Source organism: Brachyistius frenatus, unplaced genomic scaffold (assembly GCF_029030835.1).
Source record: "Brachyistius frenatus isolate BFR_SWC_R1_liver_20210118 unplaced genomic scaffold, ASM2903083v1 Contig_183, whole genome shotgun sequence".
Taxonomy (NCBI): domain Eukaryota; kingdom Metazoa; phylum Chordata; class Actinopteri; family Embiotocidae; genus Brachyistius; species Brachyistius frenatus.
Window position 1 is genome coordinate 298,689 of NW_027210782.1, and position 17,499 is coordinate 316,187.

At 41.9% G+C, this 17,499-nt stretch overlaps 1 protein-coding gene across 1 annotated transcript in view; it reads right to left on the bottom strand.

Annotated features, from left to right (window-relative positions):
• The window catches only part of wdfy4 (WDFY family member 4), a 38,803-nt gene that overhangs the window by 16,847 nt on the left and 4,457 nt on the right, over positions 1-17,499 (bottom strand). Inside the window, exons 5-41 of the mRNA XM_069717879.1 lie at positions 17,348-17,476; positions 17,011-17,200; positions 16,222-16,411; positions 15,764-15,924; positions 14,351-14,583; positions 14,121-14,260; positions 13,036-13,166; positions 12,666-12,767; positions 12,337-12,527; positions 10,662-11,392; positions 10,455-10,545; positions 10,157-10,371; positions 9,920-10,011; positions 9,579-9,789; positions 9,196-9,272; positions 8,885-9,103; positions 8,485-8,663; positions 8,163-8,394; positions 7,728-7,879; positions 7,537-7,648; positions 7,251-7,441; positions 6,989-7,141; positions 6,801-6,874; positions 6,284-6,445; positions 6,091-6,176; positions 5,898-5,994; positions 5,546-5,748; positions 5,055-5,221; positions 4,859-4,978; positions 4,596-4,775; positions 4,358-4,516; positions 3,771-3,897; positions 3,525-3,676; positions 3,039-3,277; positions 2,820-2,941; positions 2,499-2,690; positions 2,301-2,410 (exon numbers count right to left, since the gene is read on the bottom strand). Of these exons, the coding sequence (XP_069573980.1) occupies positions 2,301-2,410; positions 2,499-2,690; positions 2,820-2,941; positions 3,039-3,277; positions 3,525-3,676; positions 3,771-3,897; positions 4,358-4,516; positions 4,596-4,775; positions 4,859-4,978; positions 5,055-5,221; positions 5,546-5,748; positions 5,898-5,994; positions 6,091-6,176; positions 6,284-6,445; positions 6,801-6,874; positions 6,989-7,141; positions 7,251-7,441; positions 7,537-7,648; positions 7,728-7,879; positions 8,163-8,394; positions 8,485-8,663; positions 8,885-9,103; positions 9,196-9,272; positions 9,579-9,789; positions 9,920-10,011; positions 10,157-10,371; positions 10,455-10,545; positions 10,662-11,392; positions 12,337-12,527; positions 12,666-12,767; positions 13,036-13,166; positions 14,121-14,260; positions 14,351-14,583; positions 15,764-15,924; positions 16,222-16,411; positions 17,011-17,200; positions 17,348-17,476 (6,312 nt within the window). The remainder of the gene's footprint in view (positions 1-2,300; positions 2,411-2,498; positions 2,691-2,819; positions 2,942-3,038; positions 3,278-3,524; positions 3,677-3,770; positions 3,898-4,357; positions 4,517-4,595; positions 4,776-4,858; positions 4,979-5,054; positions 5,222-5,545; positions 5,749-5,897; positions 5,995-6,090; positions 6,177-6,283; positions 6,446-6,800; positions 6,875-6,988; positions 7,142-7,250; positions 7,442-7,536; positions 7,649-7,727; positions 7,880-8,162; positions 8,395-8,484; positions 8,664-8,884; positions 9,104-9,195; positions 9,273-9,578; positions 9,790-9,919; positions 10,012-10,156; positions 10,372-10,454; positions 10,546-10,661; positions 11,393-12,336; positions 12,528-12,665; positions 12,768-13,035; positions 13,167-14,120; positions 14,261-14,350; positions 14,584-15,763; positions 15,925-16,221; positions 16,412-17,010; positions 17,201-17,347; positions 17,477-17,499) is intronic.

Sequence of the window (17,499 nt, forward strand, 5' to 3'; positions counted from 1 at the left end):
TGCATATGCATAATGGCATTGTTGTTTCCTCATGCAATTACAATGCATTTATACAATTACATCTGTTCTAAATTGCATTCACTGGGCAAAATAAGCTAGTGGCTACAGTCTTACAATAACCCTGTCTGGAAATGTAATCATTTGTTGGTGTGATCTAATTAACATAAACATTAATATCACTGAGCCACACCACAGTCAAGGGCAAGGTAAGTGTGTGTCTCAGCCTTTACAGTGTGCGAGTCAGTGTTTATGTGCCGATTAAAAGAGAAAAGAAATGAAAAAATACACAAACCCAAAACAGAGCTGTGTTGACACTGCAGGATGCTCATGTTCAGCAGACTCACTGGGATCATATTCTGACTGTTAACTGCTTCATTAAGCCCATCATCACAGCAGTGCTCGCTGAGAGACTAGTGAAACAACATGTGTCCATCCTTACAGCTGACCCAGGAAAGCCATTTAATTGACTGAATGAACATGCAGTAGCTCTTTATATCGAGTCTTATTTACAGATGCTAATTCTGTGTTTTGCTGCATAAAACTCATGAATGGAATAATTGATTTCAAGTACAATAAAAAGGAAACAACTTCTTCTGTATTACAAGAGATGCGAAAATGTGAGATAATTTCAGAATAAACCCATGCGTAAAAGTTGACGACAAACTTTGACAAGCCCTCCGGAGAATGAAAACTGTTTCTCTAAATGACTGACTGCCTACCCAAATGAGAAGTTGTGCAGAGAAAGAAATAAAGGAGTAATTTGAGGGGAGATTATAGAAATATTACAGACAGAAAAGAGAGTAATAATGAAGTTTGCGAACTAGAGCCGTGTTGTGACAGATAAACAGCAAGTCGGCGTCATCATCTCCTAATTTCATTCCTTCATTTGGACAAACATAAGTAATATATAGCATTAATTACCCTATTTAGCAGATAGGAACCTCATTGGATTTTTAAATGCTGCATTAAATACATAACTCATCTCTTCCCTCTGCAATTAACATCACAACATCACACTCATTTCCATTTTAATGACTTCCCAACAATACCCCACCTTTGATGATAAGGCAACATAATGTCAACTTCATTCTGAGCTGGCAGTGAATGTGTAATGAACTTAACGTGATCATTAGTGCTGTTAATTATCTTTCTAATATGAGGACACAGATATGATTATGGAAACTGCATTCGCTGATGAAATAAATCTCTGAAAGAATTGCACTGAAGCCTGACTGAGGACACAGTCTGCCTATCAGTCTCTACATTCTCATTCATTACCTACAGTAGGCTTTAAAACTCTTTATTTGTTCAATAAAAGTAGATATCTGAGACCGGGAAACTATGCTCACTGCTCTGTGGAAATGCATTACTATGGATCCAGTGACTGAATAGAGACTCCCCATAAGCTCATGACTTGCCAAATAAAGGTCATAAGTTGATGATCCAGAAATTAATTAATGACTCACTTGTTTCTTCATGAAAATGGATGAAAAAATGAGCAGACTAGCTGACCATAGCTGACGATTTGTATAGCATTTTTTTGAACACTCACTGCAACCTATTTGGAGTGAAGTGGTGCAACACAATGCCGAGATAAAGAAAGAAACCATCCCTCCCTCTTCTTCCCTGCATCTCAGACAGAAAAACAATTCATCACCCTCTCTGATAGCCTGTCAAAGATTGATATGATAAAGAATAACATCAAATGAATAATGTTTTCATCAGATTGCTACCACTATAATTGCCAACCCGATTTCTTTGGGCAAGAGACGTGCACCAACAGGAACACACACACACACACACTTTGTGGGTGTGAGACAGACACACAGACGCGGTAATTTCATGCCTGTGTGCCTGAGTAATATGTCCCTGCTCCCTGCTCCAGATGGCTCGACGTCTTAAGCGTTGTGGGGGAACTAATGATGTGGGCCACGTGTTTCGGGGGGAAAAACAACAATAAACGCGTCTTTAACCTTCAGCAGCAAACAGTGTGTTGTAGTGAGTGTTCCCATAGATGGGCCTAACGGATATCAATTACAATGCCCACTCAGGGGCAATCAGCTGTGATAATCCAAATCTATTTAAAGAAATAATCAAACACCCCCGCAGGGCTGGACGGCCCACAGCACAAGCACAGTGGTGACTTTGGGATGAGTGTTTGGCAAAGCGCTCTGGGATGCAAAGGCACCTGGGAAACGGTGACAGGCCCACAATACTCAAAGGGGACAACAGTCACAACTCTCTGTCAAATTCTGTGCAAAAAAAACAAAAACATTGAAGCAACGTGAGTGTGTTTTTACCTCAACAGTTACTGACTCTTGACCTAATTTGCCCAAAGCTGAGCGAAGAGCATTGCTGATCACATCAAACTTCCTCTGAGAGTAGCTGGCCACTTTCTTCTTCTGTGACTCTGAGAAGATATTTTATGGACACAATTATGTAAATGTCAAGATCATAGTGCTTCTCCCTCTACAGTTATTAGTCTAGTGAGAGCTAACCTGTGTGTAGCAGCCAGGCTTTGTCGGCCATCTCCTCCCACAGAGGGCTGATCTCAGTCATGCTGACAGGCCTCGTCTCCACTGTGTGGCTCGCTGAGATCTCTATCTTATAGGTTTCTTCAAGCGTGTGTTGCCTCTCTGACATGACCTTCGACCAGCAGGCCTCTGCTAAGGACACTAGTTGTCTGTCATCTGGAAAACACACACATACACATTTGTTCTGATTTGTCAGGTGACCCAGTAGAGCTCGACAGGCTGAGAAAATTGACAAAAATGCCTGGCTAAAGGGATGAATAAACCCTTCTATCTTGGGCCTCATACCTGCCATGATGTCTGATCTGTTGCTGAGGCATGCCGATCGTCTGGTTTTGGTAGCCAAAAGCCAAGATGAAGTATTCCGATTGTGAACTTTTTGTGCCACACATCCAAAACCTTCAGGGTAGCTGCAAAAAAATGTGATTATGTGAGTTACCAGTGAATCCAACTTTCTGCTTCACATATTTGTGTGCGTCTGCATGTGGGTTTTGGTTTCACTATTACCTGCCAGACCGTATCAGTAACAGACAATGTAGAAGGCAAGTAATAAAGTTCACGTTTGCATTGTATGTTGCCATGACAACATCCCAGCGTTCCATGAAGGTCTGTAAAGCCCTGATGACCGCTTCCTTTTCCTCTTGGGAATGTCGCGGTTGAGACAAGAAATAAAGCAGGACTTTATTGGTGCACGAGTAGAGGGCCGACATGATCTTCTCTTTCTGTGTTTGACCTTTCTCCAGAGCCTGGAAGTACACAGCAGTGTATTTGTTATTAGTGAGCATAAAACTGAAATAAATATCAGTCATTTGTGCAATGTGCAATTTTCCTTTTTCACAATCCATCGTTCACACTGATTAAAAAAATAATAATTTTAAATTGTCAACAGATTACTTTTAATTTAATTTGTGAAAATAAATTTCAAATGTAAATTATTATTTTTGAGTTGTGTGAACACGACTGTATTTGTGTGTCTCTGTGTGTTCATCTCACCACCACAATCTGATCTGCGAGGAAGTTGAGCAAACCCTCAGAGTGTCCCAAGAATGTTCCATCGTAAAGTTTCTGCAGCAAAGTCTTACTGAAAAGCACCACATTCTCCATCAGCGTGCCCATCTGTCCTTCCGGCCTCTGCTTGTTGTTGTCTGAGAGGTCAAATAAAAACCAGTTAATTCAGGCGGGGTTTTTTACATGTTTAGTCCAGTTTGAGAATAAGGAAAGGATGCATTGTAATTCTACCTTGTGAGTTAAGATGAGTGCTGTTGTCTTCCTCACTGCTGAGCATGTGGATGATGTTCATGATCAACTCCAGCAACTCAGTCTGAAACCTCTGCCTCTGTTCCAGTGATGTGCCATCGGGGCAAAACTGTAACAGTTAAGCAGTTTAGGTGATAAATAAAATGATTGAAATCAATAGACAACAAATAGATGTATATTTTGATATGTGATAGCTCTTTCTTCTGATAGTGAGGAAAACACCATGTCAAATGTTGCTGCAAGTGTAGATGTTGGTGGTGGTGTGTACATGCAGGTTAAGCTTGTCTAGCTGAAAAATACTTGAACAGAGATCTGCCCTTCTTGGCCTCTTAGTGTTCTTTCCCTCCTAGTGGTGAATAATTTAATCCGTAATACCTTGGCTCTGCCTGGTTTACTAACTGAGCATAGAGTGGCACCTTCTGGAGAGATAATAGTTTTGCAGTTTTATGGTATATTGAAGAGCCTCTTTCAGTAAAAATGCATTTTGTCAATGATGTGCATGTCTTGCATGTATGTTGATATTTGATTGTAATCTGTAAACTTGCTGGTAGTGGTGTGTGTTGATTCACCTCCAGCAGCAGAACAAGAGAATGTGTGTTGGCATTGGCAGGCACATGAAGAAGGCTGTCCCTTAGCAGAATACAGATGAAGTCAAACACCGGCTTCCTGGTCGGATGACTGTTGAATGTGTCCTCATCTTCACTTGTTACGCAAGGTTCACCGACACCCTGAAAGAAGAGAGGTTACCAGCGAATATGACTAGAGAGACAAGTTACAAGTTTTGTACAACCATAATAACACACAAACCTCTGAAATGTCCAGCGGGTACACAACACCAGCCAGTGCCTGCAGGAATGTAGGTGATACCCACAGCGGGTCTCTTGGCCGGAAGTTATGGAGGAGACCAAAAAACTGCATCACACTTGCTGGGATCTGCAACTCCCATGATGCATCAGTGCCAGACATGTGCCGCATTGGAGAAAAAGGCTGTTAAAGCAAAAAAGAAAATATGTTACACATTATCAGTTTTTGTTGTAAAATACTAAGATAAAACCTCAATACATTTTTACCCGAGTGATGATGACTTTGACCAATTCCAGTAGGATTGTAGCAGCTTCAACACAGAGCTGCTGAGCAGGAGTGTCTGCTTGGCTGTCAATCAGTGACTGTAGGATATCATCCAAACGCATCTATATATGTCAGAAGAAGAGTATTAAGACACAGATGATAAAAAGATGAATTACTAAATTGAAAAAAATGACCCACCTTTGCCTCTGCATTATGATCGGCCTTCTTCCCCAGCAGCAGAGCAGCCAGAGAGTCGTACATCTGAGGCAGGTGAGAGTGTCTGAGCAGCAGCTCCCGTAGAACAACGAAGCCTGGACAAGTGGTGCTGAGGCACTCATAAGACCACGTATGAGCTCGAAGGTTGTCTGGTAACAAGATAGTGTTAGTAGAGATAAATGTAAATAAACATGTCTAAAATTAACATCACATTACTATACCTAAAGTTCAGATATTTCTGCAAGTCATTATGAGGTTTATGAATGCAAAGTCATATTAAGTGATAATTCAAGTGTTGTTCAATACACTTAACTTGAATGTATCAGTATGTAAATACAATTCAACACCACTTTATCTAGTTTAATCAGAATTCTGAATCAAAATGATTATTTAATTTTGTTGAAGTGAAACAGGAAAGAAAATAATTAATTATTCCACTGCTTCATTGTGAGAAATTATTCAATTTTATGCACCCATGACAGTAACAGGTTCCTCCATTCCCTGGATGAGTGTTCCTGGGAGCACCCCCTCTCTAAAGATGCTCTGCTGGCCGGGACTCGACAGAAAGTGTGTGAGCAGGACGAGACCCAGTTTCAAGGTGGAAGGGTGTAGGTGAGGCTGAAGGAAGAGCAGGAACCAATCGCTGCCCAGGGAATCAAACGCTGCCTTCTGCTGACTAGTGGGGGGAGGGGGGGAGAGGGAAAAAAAATGTGACAAAGTAATTCAGTCAAGAGTTCTGCCATAAACTTTATGGAAGATGAAATACCGGAAACCTATATTTTGTTTCCATTTTGGTTCGGGTAAAAAGCAACAGAGAGCACTCACTCTTCAGTTAGAAGGCTGTCAGAGTTGAGGATTTCACAAAGCACAAGCAGCATCTGGTTGCGGATCCAGATTATATTGGCTGGACCAGAACTCTGAGCTACAAGATGGAGAAGAAGGTCTGGGTCAGTGCCAGTAACAGCCTGTGTCATCCATGAGACATGTAGATGATGTGTTTGTGTTTTACATGGTGTACCCGATGAAAGATCACCATCAGATATCTCACTGCCTTCGTTCATGTTACTGGAGGGAGGGAGTGTGTAAACCAGGAAAAGCCCAAGTCTGATCAAACAAAAGGACATATTTTAAAACATATTTACTCTTGAAAACCTAATTAATCTGATATCATTTTGACAAAATTGTATACCAAAAGAACTCCCTGGCTTTACCGGCTTATGTCCAGAGGGCTGAAGTGAGCCTTTAGGAGGGATGTGATGACACAAGAAATCCTCTTAACCTTCACAACTGTCACAGCAGGATCACAAAACTCAAACAGCAGCTTTGATAGCAGCCCCATGGTGTGCATGACCGCTGCATTCCTGTTGCCACTGCTTGAGGATACAGCGAGAGAGACAGAGACAGCATACATATCAATCACAATCTGTTCCGACGGACAGAAAATCTAATTCAGGAATTTCATCCACGTGTTCATTCTTCTCTTCAGCCTCGGTGACTGATTCTGTTGAACGTTCCCTTGACTATTTCTGTTGTGTACGTCCATGACATTGATGACAAGCTGCTGCAGATGTTGACACAACAGCCGATAAAAGTTTGTCGTCACCCCTGAACAAGAGCCTCTTTATTTTGTTACATAACTTGTTGGCAATGTGAGTTCATTCTAAATTAGTTTAGAGCTACTACATATTTTGTGTGGTCTGGTCCCATGCTGATAACTGTGGAAATTACCTTGAGGATGTCAGGATCTCAGTGAAGTATCTCAGAACCGAAAGGTCCAGATTGTCTGATGTATTCTTCCACACCTGAAAACATGGTATAATGAGAGAGCAACATCATTTTAACAATTAGCTTTAAGCTAATTTTCCAAATAAATATTAAACGTTATTAAAACTGGTCCATTCTCTACAACTGTTTACCTCCAGGTCACAGAGCAGAGCCTGGAAAGCAGGTGTGTTCTTTAGGCAATCAGACTCACAGCTCAGCTCCTCTGAACTCGAGAGATACAGAACCAGCTGAAAGGTCCGTTGGCTGACCAGACTGCTCTTAATCTTCAGCAGGAAAGCTAGTAGCTACAAGGAGAGCAATATAAGAACAGATCACACTGAAAGGCAGCAAACTTTGACGTCTGTTTACACACTATATGGTGTTACTCAAACGATTTTAAAAGATCTGACAGACCTTGTATCCACCGATGCGGTTCATTTCTTGCTGCATGGCAGAGTTGGTCTCCAGCACAGAAAGAAGAACTTTAACCGCTGCATACAAAGAGCTGTCATCTGGCGCCATTGCAACTAGACTGAGAATAACTGCAGGCCCACCAACATACAGAAAGCCATTGGATGCAGTACTGGGAGTGAATGTACGCACACCTAGAAAGAAAAGGCCAAGAGCTTAATAAATGTACCAATAAGAGGCATTTGTATAGCAAAAAAACCAAAATAATAATAACATTTATTTTACCAACCAAAATGTCCAACCAGGGCTGCCCCTATGGTGCGAGCTGTACCACTCAGGTGCTGGCTGATGTTTCGAGCAAGGAACACAGGAGTTGAGTGATCCCGAGATGTTATCCCCATCTGTAATTAGACAGAAGGACTGCTACTTTGATATCAAAACAAAAAATACAGGTTCAACAGGGAGTTATCTTTCCTTTACCTCTTTGGCAATCAGTCTGCAATCAACCTCATTGTAATCCTCTCTGATCTTCACAACAGTTGTTGAGGTACAAATTGTGGGGTTGATGACAAATGAGATCCTCTCCTCAGGAACCAGCCTGAGAGGGAGAGACTCAGCCTCTGGACCATGACCTGGGCAGAAAACATTGTGCATGAATGAAATCAGCACCATGAAAACATAATATCCTGCATGCCATGGCACTGAGAAAGAAACAGTATAAATATAAAAAGAAATACACAAAAATATAATTTCATGAAGAAGCTGAAGAGAAATCTTATCTTATTCTAGGATCATATGTTACTCAAAAATCACAACAAAATACATTAACAGATCCGAAACTCCAATCAGATGACTTACTGAAAGTACACACTTTAGAAATCTTGTGAGATTATTGCACAAGAGTTTGTGACATACCTGTGCTGCGCGGAGCCAGAAAGTTTCCTAAGTATATAGTGCCCTGTGTGTACATAACATCCACAGCCTCAGGACTCAAAGCCTCCTCAAAAAGGTAAGAAGGACCAACTCGCCACACGAGAGCTGCATGCTCCTTCCAGGGAGCTGGTGTCCCTATCAGTCCGTACACATCAATCACAGATGTGGGGTCCATGGAGACAGATTGACCAGGGAATGGCTGAATATACTTCATCTGACAGAAAATGGAGAGGCTATGATACATGAATACTGCATTAAGAGTTAGAATTAATTCAATAATGAGCTCCTCAGTCTCTCAACATACCTTTCCTGTCCCCACTGCCTTGCCGTTGAAGTAGGCTGAAGTCACGCAGCTCTTTTTCATGTCTTTGGCCATGACCACAGACAGATGGTGCCACTGACCTGGAACCAGCAGGCTGGAGCAGTGAAACCTCAGAGATGTAGGCAAAGAAGGGAGAGAGCAAACCTCTGGCTCCATCATATCTGGTAAACAAAGATGGAGAAAGAATCTCTGTAGTAGAAACTGACGATGAAACTATTGTGCAGTCCCACTTCAAACACAACGGAAAAGAAACAGCTGACAGTTTTGAAAAGCTACAGACCTGAACAAATTCTTCAAATTTCATTCAATCAAGCATTGTTATGTAAAGCTCACCAAATGTCACATACGGGGCAAATATTGCCCCAACTTTTATCACTCTTACCGAGGTATGTAAACGCTTCCTCCTCAGTGGAGATGACCAGACAGCCATCATAGGCTGAGAAGGAGATTGACAAACAGGTGTACTGTTGTTCAGTCCGGGACATGTGGCGAACCACTGTCAGCAGACGGATTGGGTGGGAATCACAGGCCGAACTGAACCTGTTGATCTGGAACCAGCAGGCAAATGAGAGGCCAGCGGTGGGAGGAAAACCTCGGCAGTCTAAAACACAAGACGGAGATGATTAGACATTTTATTATTGTAGATTTATTCACAAATATATAAATATTTAACATTTGGATTTAATCACTTACCTCCTCCAATTCCACCTGTTGAGATTGAATCAGCCGTCACTCCTTTCACTGTGGCCAGAGAGGGCAGGAAAAGACAGCTGCAAAGCAAAGACGTTAGTGAAGCAATAATGTTTTTAACTCACTCAAGTAATTTTGCAGTAAAGTCATGATATGATTATTTTATGCATAGCACTTGTACAATTTTTCTTTAAGGCAGAGAAGGTAAAAGACACATTGACATGTGCTATAGCGCTCTTGGTAATAATCTATTTTGACTATTGTATGCATGCTATTTGTTTCTTTCCCATCACTGGATGATAACTGATGAGGCAACAATTAGTTTTAGTGAACTAGTCTGGTCTGTCTGATACTGTCGGACTAAACTCAGTAAAACCAGGACTCACCCATATCCACTCTCACGCATGTCAAACTCTACAAAGGCAGGTGAGGAGGACACTCGGTGTGGTCTGAAAGTGCGCGGTGCTGTCATGGACACCAGACTGATGATCTGGTGGACTGGGACTGCAGAACCAAAAGAGGTTGTAGATTGTAGGAAGCTGAAGGTCCGCTTCAGTTTCTTTACTGAAGATCCAGCATCCGTCTCTGTGCTCTGACCTGGTTTAGACAACACAACAAAATCGGATGTGTGGCCTGCTTCATGTCTGTGTTTGAAGGATTGAATCCAATAACAGGTAGACATAAAACAGCAGAAAGATTAGGTGATTAAAACAAAACAAAAATATACCATTAGAAACAGGTGGGTTACATTTTTGCTGCACTTGCTCGGCTGTTTTGCATGCCAGGCACATGAGAGGTTCCCCTAAACACAGGAACTTTCTGAAAAGGAAAATAAATGTATGTCAAGTACATAATATTATGACACATACATTTAAAATAAATATTAAAAAAAAAAAAATTAAAAGGCCTCGTTATTTTCAGTAAAACAGCGCATGAGTCTGAACGTCAGACTTCAAAGTCTGACCTGAAGTCTGAATGCGTGATGGCCTGGGAGGAGAGTTTCTCCAAGATACGTGTCACAGGTAGATGTAGCGGGTGGCTTGGATCCAGCAACATGGTCTTACAATGGGCCAGGAGTGTGGAGACCAGCCCTCCCTCGCACATTATCTGGCGGTTTCGCTCAGATTTGACCATGGCCTGAATGTGATGTGCCAGTGAGAACTGGACCTCCATAGAGAGCTGGAAAAGAGGAAATTTGTCTCATCACGTATTAAATAGTATACAACATTAGGCACTGTTACATGTTCAGTCTAGAGAGCTACCTGTGGGTCCTCAGGAGTAAACAGGGATGGAAGGAGAGTCATAATTACTCTGATCGCTCCTGGATGAATGATAATCGGATCACAGGTGAACCTAATTTAAGACAAGCAAAAAACACAAAGGAAAGAAAAATGTGGGTCAATACTTATGACATCACATACAAACCCGTTTATTCCATTCGACCACTGCCAAATTGTTAAGATATCCACCTGTACTGTGACTCTGTGCAGACTGTGGGACTGCTGGCTGCTGTGTTTCTGGAACTTCTCTGTTTGTCCTCCATGGATTGAGGACCTGATCCCACATGGACAGGAGGGGATCCTGAATATACTCCTTCATTCCTTGCTGTTTCATTTAGTTTCTCTTTATCTACTTCACACTCAACCTCAGGCTGTACTCCCAAACTTAACTCCTGAGGTGAGTAGGTCCCTGTGGCGAACTGGTCGAGGTGGGAGAGCAGCCTTATACATGTCCGGAGAGTGACAGGCATATTGGGCTGTGCTGTAATGGAGGGAGATCCGGGAGAACCGAGAGCTTCTGCTAACTCAACAAACTGGTGAAAGCTCTTTTCAGGATCCTGGTTGTCCTCTGCAGTCCTGGGACAGGAGCACTTTTTTCTATCCCACTCCTGTCTCTTAGGGACTTCAGTGTGGAAACAGCCCAGCTGAAGTAGAGCCTCTGCCAGCCTTTCGTAAAATCCACCCATCTCAAAATGGTGCGCATTTACTGTGTGAAGATGCACAACCAAGGCCAGGATGTGTAGAGTGAGGAGGAGGAGGTCCAGCAGCGGTTGATGCCCCAGGGACTTCCACACGTCTCCCTGTGGAGGGTCTGACAAGGTTCCCTCCATGTCTATCACCAGAGACAGCAGTCCTGTGAAGCCTCCTGCCCTCCTGAAGGCGTCCCAACTGTTGGGGCTCTCCAGCACCCTCAACACAGACTGAAATAAAGAAGAAAGGAGTGATTTGGAAAATAAGTATGTGGACTTACCAAACACATTTAAGCTGGATAATACATGTGATGAAGCAGATTCTGCTTATGATACTTGACAGAAAAGGTTTTTTTGGTAGACACCAAGATTTTCTCAAAGTCTTGGCTTTTAAAAGCTCTTCCTAGACAATTAAAACAATGTCATGAAAAATAGATGAAACATATGGATAAATCATAAATCATTTCTGGTAACTAGTTTTTGGAGTTGAACAAAATCACATTAGCTTTATTCAATTTAGAGAGTTAATCCATCAGGTAGGTAATGTGTGAGACAGAACGCAGAGGGAAATGTGATTAACTGAAACTGGAGTAATCACAATGGCTCTCAACACTTGCCAACCCAGGTCATACCCAATCTGATTGCCACCTGCTATAACCATGTTAGCACAAAGAGAGCACAAACATGCGCACGCATGCGCGCAAACACACGCACGCACGCACACACACACACACACACACACACACACACATCAGTACACACAATATCAGCAAGTAAGTGCTCTTCTTGCTGCTATCTATAAAAATGGACACATTCAGTAGGTGTGTAACTTAGTTAGGCTTAATCACATCTCTGTCCCATTCACTGATCTGATAGAGGTGGTAATCTTCAGAGTGCCACAGCACAAGGCTGCTGGCCTAATCAAATCGGTCCAGAGTTAACAGCTAAACCAGTTTTAGCAAATCAATCTGCATTTGTCTATAATGTAATTAGAGTCCCACATGCTAAGAAAATAAATTCACTAGCTTATTTTGTTTTAAGTACATTACAATTTGTTATGATTTGATGTACAGGGAGAGACTACATTTACAGCTCAGTGGAGAGCGCTACATATAAGTGTTTCTGGGTGTGTGTGCTCTTGTCTTTGACTGGGAGAGCATGTAAAATGTAGGTACCTGCAAAAGGTCCTGCTTTAATCCAAGTTCCTGCTGTGTAGAGGAGCAGAGGGCTCCGATGGCTGTGCTCATGAATTCCTCTGGGTTAATCTCAGCCAGCTGCTCCAAAATGCTCAGAGTGGGACCTCGATACTGATCGTCATCCAAGAAGATCTTTATGTAGGGAACCATACCGTGGTCTCGCACTGAAACTGAAACATGTGCAAAAAGCAATACACCCACATTGTGTAGTCTTAACATAAATGATAGAAACAAAACGGTTACAAATGGGACCAGAGTGAGGAAATTAAGTAAAGAAACTGGACAAGAGGTGACCATATATTCTGTACCTGTGTTTTTGATCGAACGCAAAGTAAGGTTTGACACGACTCGAAGCATACAGGTGGTGAGCAGTCGCTCACTGTCCTCCACACATGGCAGCTGCTGAGAATCTAAAGAATGTCAGATGAAAATTACAGCATGCACATTCAGAATGAGAAGATTTACATGTTAAATTTGGCTGCTTAGCTCACAGGCCCGAGTGCAAAGGTTCATTTCAATTTTATTTCACAATGACTGAAAGCTAAAGTACGGCTTTGTGACCAAGTGTGTCCCTTAATCAAAAGTTGACTGTAATGATGTGTCATGTGTCAAACAATCACTGTCTGCACTTCTTAGGAATACATCAGAAGATGAGGAAACAAATTTGCTGATTCATACTTGTTTTAGGGGAGGTTAGGACTCCAGCCTTCCTGAGGATTTTAGCTCTCCTGCGAAGTTCCACAAGCAGCAGCTCCAGCAAACCCCAGTCACTTAGCACCTCAGCTAACATACCACCGTGCACAGTCATCCTACAGAGCAGAGGAAATTGAAATCAACCTACAACAATAAATTCTTTTAGTAAACAAAGCATTTTTTGTTTTTGAGCATTTACCACAAATGGTGCTCATCATTAACTTAAATTAGCAATTTCAACCTGTCATAGCTTTAAGCATTATGTTTTCAGGTAGTCCTTTCATCTGACCCACGCTCGTGAACGTGATATTTCAGGAACGCCTTGAGCAAATTTCTTCAAATGTGGCACAAACGTTCACTTAGGCTCAAGGATGAACTGATTAGATTTGGTGGTTAAAGATCACTGTGACCTCAGATAACACGACTGTGGCCACAACTAAATAATTAATACGCTAATTAGGACACAACTTCACACATGCCTAACAGGATCAAAAGCTGAAGTGATGGCATTTCATATCCAAAAGATCAACTTCCCTGTAACATCATATTGTTCTGCAAAAACACTTTTGTGGCCTCAACACCATAAGTGAGGAACAGAAACCTTGATTGTGACCATATTTTACATTTGGTTGGATACTGAAGTGGTGCCACTGATCTTGAGCATCCAGCTTGAAACTGTGCTGATTGTATCTTCTGTGCTGTCAGGTTGAAGGTATATGTCATGCATCCATCTTTGCAGAAACATCCATATTTGAAGCATCGTTTACTGCCATGGCAACATCTTTGTCTTCTATTATAATCAGCTTAATTGGCCACATTCCTTCAAAGGCTTCACTTCATATATTATATACAGTAAGTGTGGACAGACGTGAATGTAAACTGCAGTTTGACTTGTTGGTGGAGGCATACAAATGTGAGAAGTAATTCTAGTTCTAAATGAAACTAGCTTTATAAGTACACTTGAGAGAGTGCAACTGAGAGAAGAAAAGGATAAGTTTAGGATAAAATATTTTAAGCAGGAGTATCCTGAACAATTCTGAGAAATACTGTTACCTACTAGCAGTGCTTACCTGTGAAAACACTTGAGAGTTATTACTCCAAATTCAGTCCCTGCAACTCCACCGGCCAATGTTCCAGCCCAGCTCTGCTTCAGCACACCCAGCAGTGCTCGCAAGGTCTCATGGGGGATGTAGTTAAACTTAAATACCACCTTACGGAAACAAAGTATTTAGACCTTGTATGCAGGTTGCATTAAAAAAAAAAAAAAAAAAAAAAAGATACTTTTCTTTAGAAATCATACCATCTGTAGCATTGAAAAGAAAAATGTTTGGACAGGTGCCGGTTTATGCCACACACAGGCAGCCAGCTGGGCCATCGACTGGACAGTCCACTCCAACAGGAAGAAGTTGGCTGGATCCCTCTCCCATATTGTCTGTAGGGTTTGAAGAAGCTGGCAGCACAGCAGAGAGTCCCGGGAACGCAGCAAGGAGTTCTGCAGCAGGTAGAAGGCCTGCAGGTTCTTTACTGCTAAACCTGGAGACATGGGTAAGGAAACTAAAGAGGATCAATAAACTTAAGTTTTCAAATAATGTTTCAGCCCTGTAAACTGGTCATATTGAATAGAAAACAGTCTAAATGAATTGGGAGAGAATGTACTGTTGTGCAACTCTATCATAGACAGCACAGCAAAACAATATCAGCTTGAGGTCAATTTAGCCCAAAGATGTTTAAAATTAAAGACTTGATTTATCAGATGTTGTTCAAGGTCAAACAGTCAATATCATAGAAAAATAAACAAATACCCAACAACCTTTACCACAGAGCACATGCTGAATCTCACAAGCCAATTCAGTTATACATACATAGATTGACTGAAAACAAACAGAATTACATGCATGAATGCATAAAAAACATGAATAATCTGCCGTGATAGAGTTGGTATGCTACATTGTCAAAATATTTAGAGAAGGTCTTAGATTTGAGTGCCAAAACACTTGCGTTTGCTGTGAATAAATACAGTATAAAGCTGATTAGTAATAGGATTCATTTTCACGCTTATTCAAAATTGTATCAGAACCAAATAAGGTCAGCATAAAACAGTCCCCGACCCCCCTGCTATAAACAGATCCACTCCTTGATGTGATGGATGGATGGATGTTGAGTGTGTGTGTCTGTGTGAATGCTTGGGTGGCTATGTGTGTTTATTATGGACACTCTATTTATGAGTGTTGGATAGAGGTGTGTGTGCATCAATGATAGATGACTGGTTGCTGTAGGCCAGTGGTGAATGGATGTGGGGCATCCTAACAGAGTTAGAGGGGGAGCCTCCACTTCATCATCCCAGACATAATCACCTCAGCTTCCTGTTAACCTGAGGGGTGTTGTGCACTGCAGCGGGGTAGCAGTATGGAGAGTGGGGAGTCAGAGTGTGTGGGAAATCAGGGAAAGGGGGCGGTGTGTTTTGGATGGGTTGTATGAGGGCAAAAGTGCAGAGGAAGGATGAACTGTGTGGTCCTTTTGAGGAGGGGCATTCCCCTCCCTCAGTCTGTCTTTGCTGAGCCATGCAAAGGATACTAATTAGATGGTTTGGAGAGTGCTTTTGGAGGGAATGATTCAGACTTTATCCTCAAGGTACAATCAACTGTTCAGAGATAATTAGGAAGAGGTGGCAGGAGAATAGCGGTGCAGGACTTATTGAGAGGACTTGACCTACCTTTGGTGAGTGGCGGGTCGAACCTGAAGCCTGGAGGCTGGGGGTTAGTGACACAAAGAGCCACTTTCAGCTCAGCTTTTCCAAGCAGAGTGAAAGACGCAATCAAAGCCAGCAACTCCTCCACAGGCTGAAACTGATCCAAGGACACACCCTCCTCACAGCTTACGATCATATAACAAGAGACAAAGAAGTTAGATAAATAGCAGAGATAAATAAAGACTGACTCTGAGAGCAGTACAATACAATTTATTGATATGGATCATTGCACCCTTTGAAGTAGCTGTACACCATGAAATTCCACTTAATTTTCAAGAATGTCTTAAAAATAACCCAAAAATTTAATTCTTTTGATGCCTTATAATTTCTTTAGAGAAGTATGTCCTCTCTAAACATATTTCTAGACTGTTTTATTTACTTCAAGTCCTTTTTCTTTTTCTGGTTATGACCTTTAAACTCACCGTTTCAGGATGTTCTCAATGGCCTTGTAGCCATTGTTGGTGTCAAACTCGATGAAGAGGGCTGGGTTGAGGTGATAGGTGTCTCTAATGAAGCTAAACGCGGCCACAGCCACCTCAGCCAGCAGGGATCCTGAGACGTCAGCACTGATGTGCAACAGGTTCTGGATGCAGATACGCACACAGTTCTTCTCTAATAAGGAAAAGGCAGTTCTCTTTGTTAGTGAACTTACAATTACTCAGAGATCAACAGTACAGCAGTGCGATAGTGTCCGCACACTCAGAATTTCCAATTCAAGAATTGTTTGAACAAGTAATCTTTTAACTACACTTCTCTGTCCTCAATCAGGTCTAACTACTGCAGAAATATGATTTCATAGCAAAGAGCTGTGCAGACTAGGGAGTGAAATGCCCGCCTGAAAAATGCTGGTATCTCCTTGATATCCAAAACAAATCTAAGTAAAGTTGTTCGCACCGGAACATTTGAGTGAATTATCCGAGGTATCATGTGAAACATATTTGCAGTATGTCAATGCTGGGATGTGTGGTCATGTGTTTCTGTATAATTAACTCATTAGTGCAATAAATCTGTCTGCACAAATAACTTTCACAAATAAAATTGAATTATGGACTCTCAATGCAGCCTGTTTTCTGATGTATTTAATACTTTTCCCAATGTGTTGAGTCTCATGGGTGAAATGATGTAAAAAAAAAAAAAAAACTAAAAAGCAAAAGAATTGTATGGCTTTAAGAGAAATGTTACTTATCCCCATTAGTTTTGAGTTACCTCACCTTGCAAGCTTGGGACAGTGTTGCTTGTCGCTACAGCAGAGACCGCTTTGAGAAGGTGGGATGCCTGGCGCCTCCATGGGGCGCTGGTCTGATCCCACAGTGATGTGAGGCCAATGATAAGACACTGCAGCTCCTGAGTTTCTACCAGCCTCTCCACGTTGCCTGGCTGCTTACAGAGCTGAATGAGAACCTGAAATGGGCAGACAAAAGAAGTATAGTTTGAGGAGAGGAGAGCGCTGTTGAGTCAACGCAACACTGAACAAAATGTAAAGCGCAAACAAAACCGTCAGGGAAATAAAGGCCATTGCCTTGCAAGGAATAATCAATTGTTAGTAACCTGTGTTAGTGGCTCCTGAAAGGTGTCTTCTATGGCCATATTCTCCTTTTTAGCTGGAAGGCACACTAGCAGGTACAGACATTTCACCAAAGCAGCCGGAAGTCCTGGGTTTATACAAGACATTACATCCTACAAACACACACAAACAAATC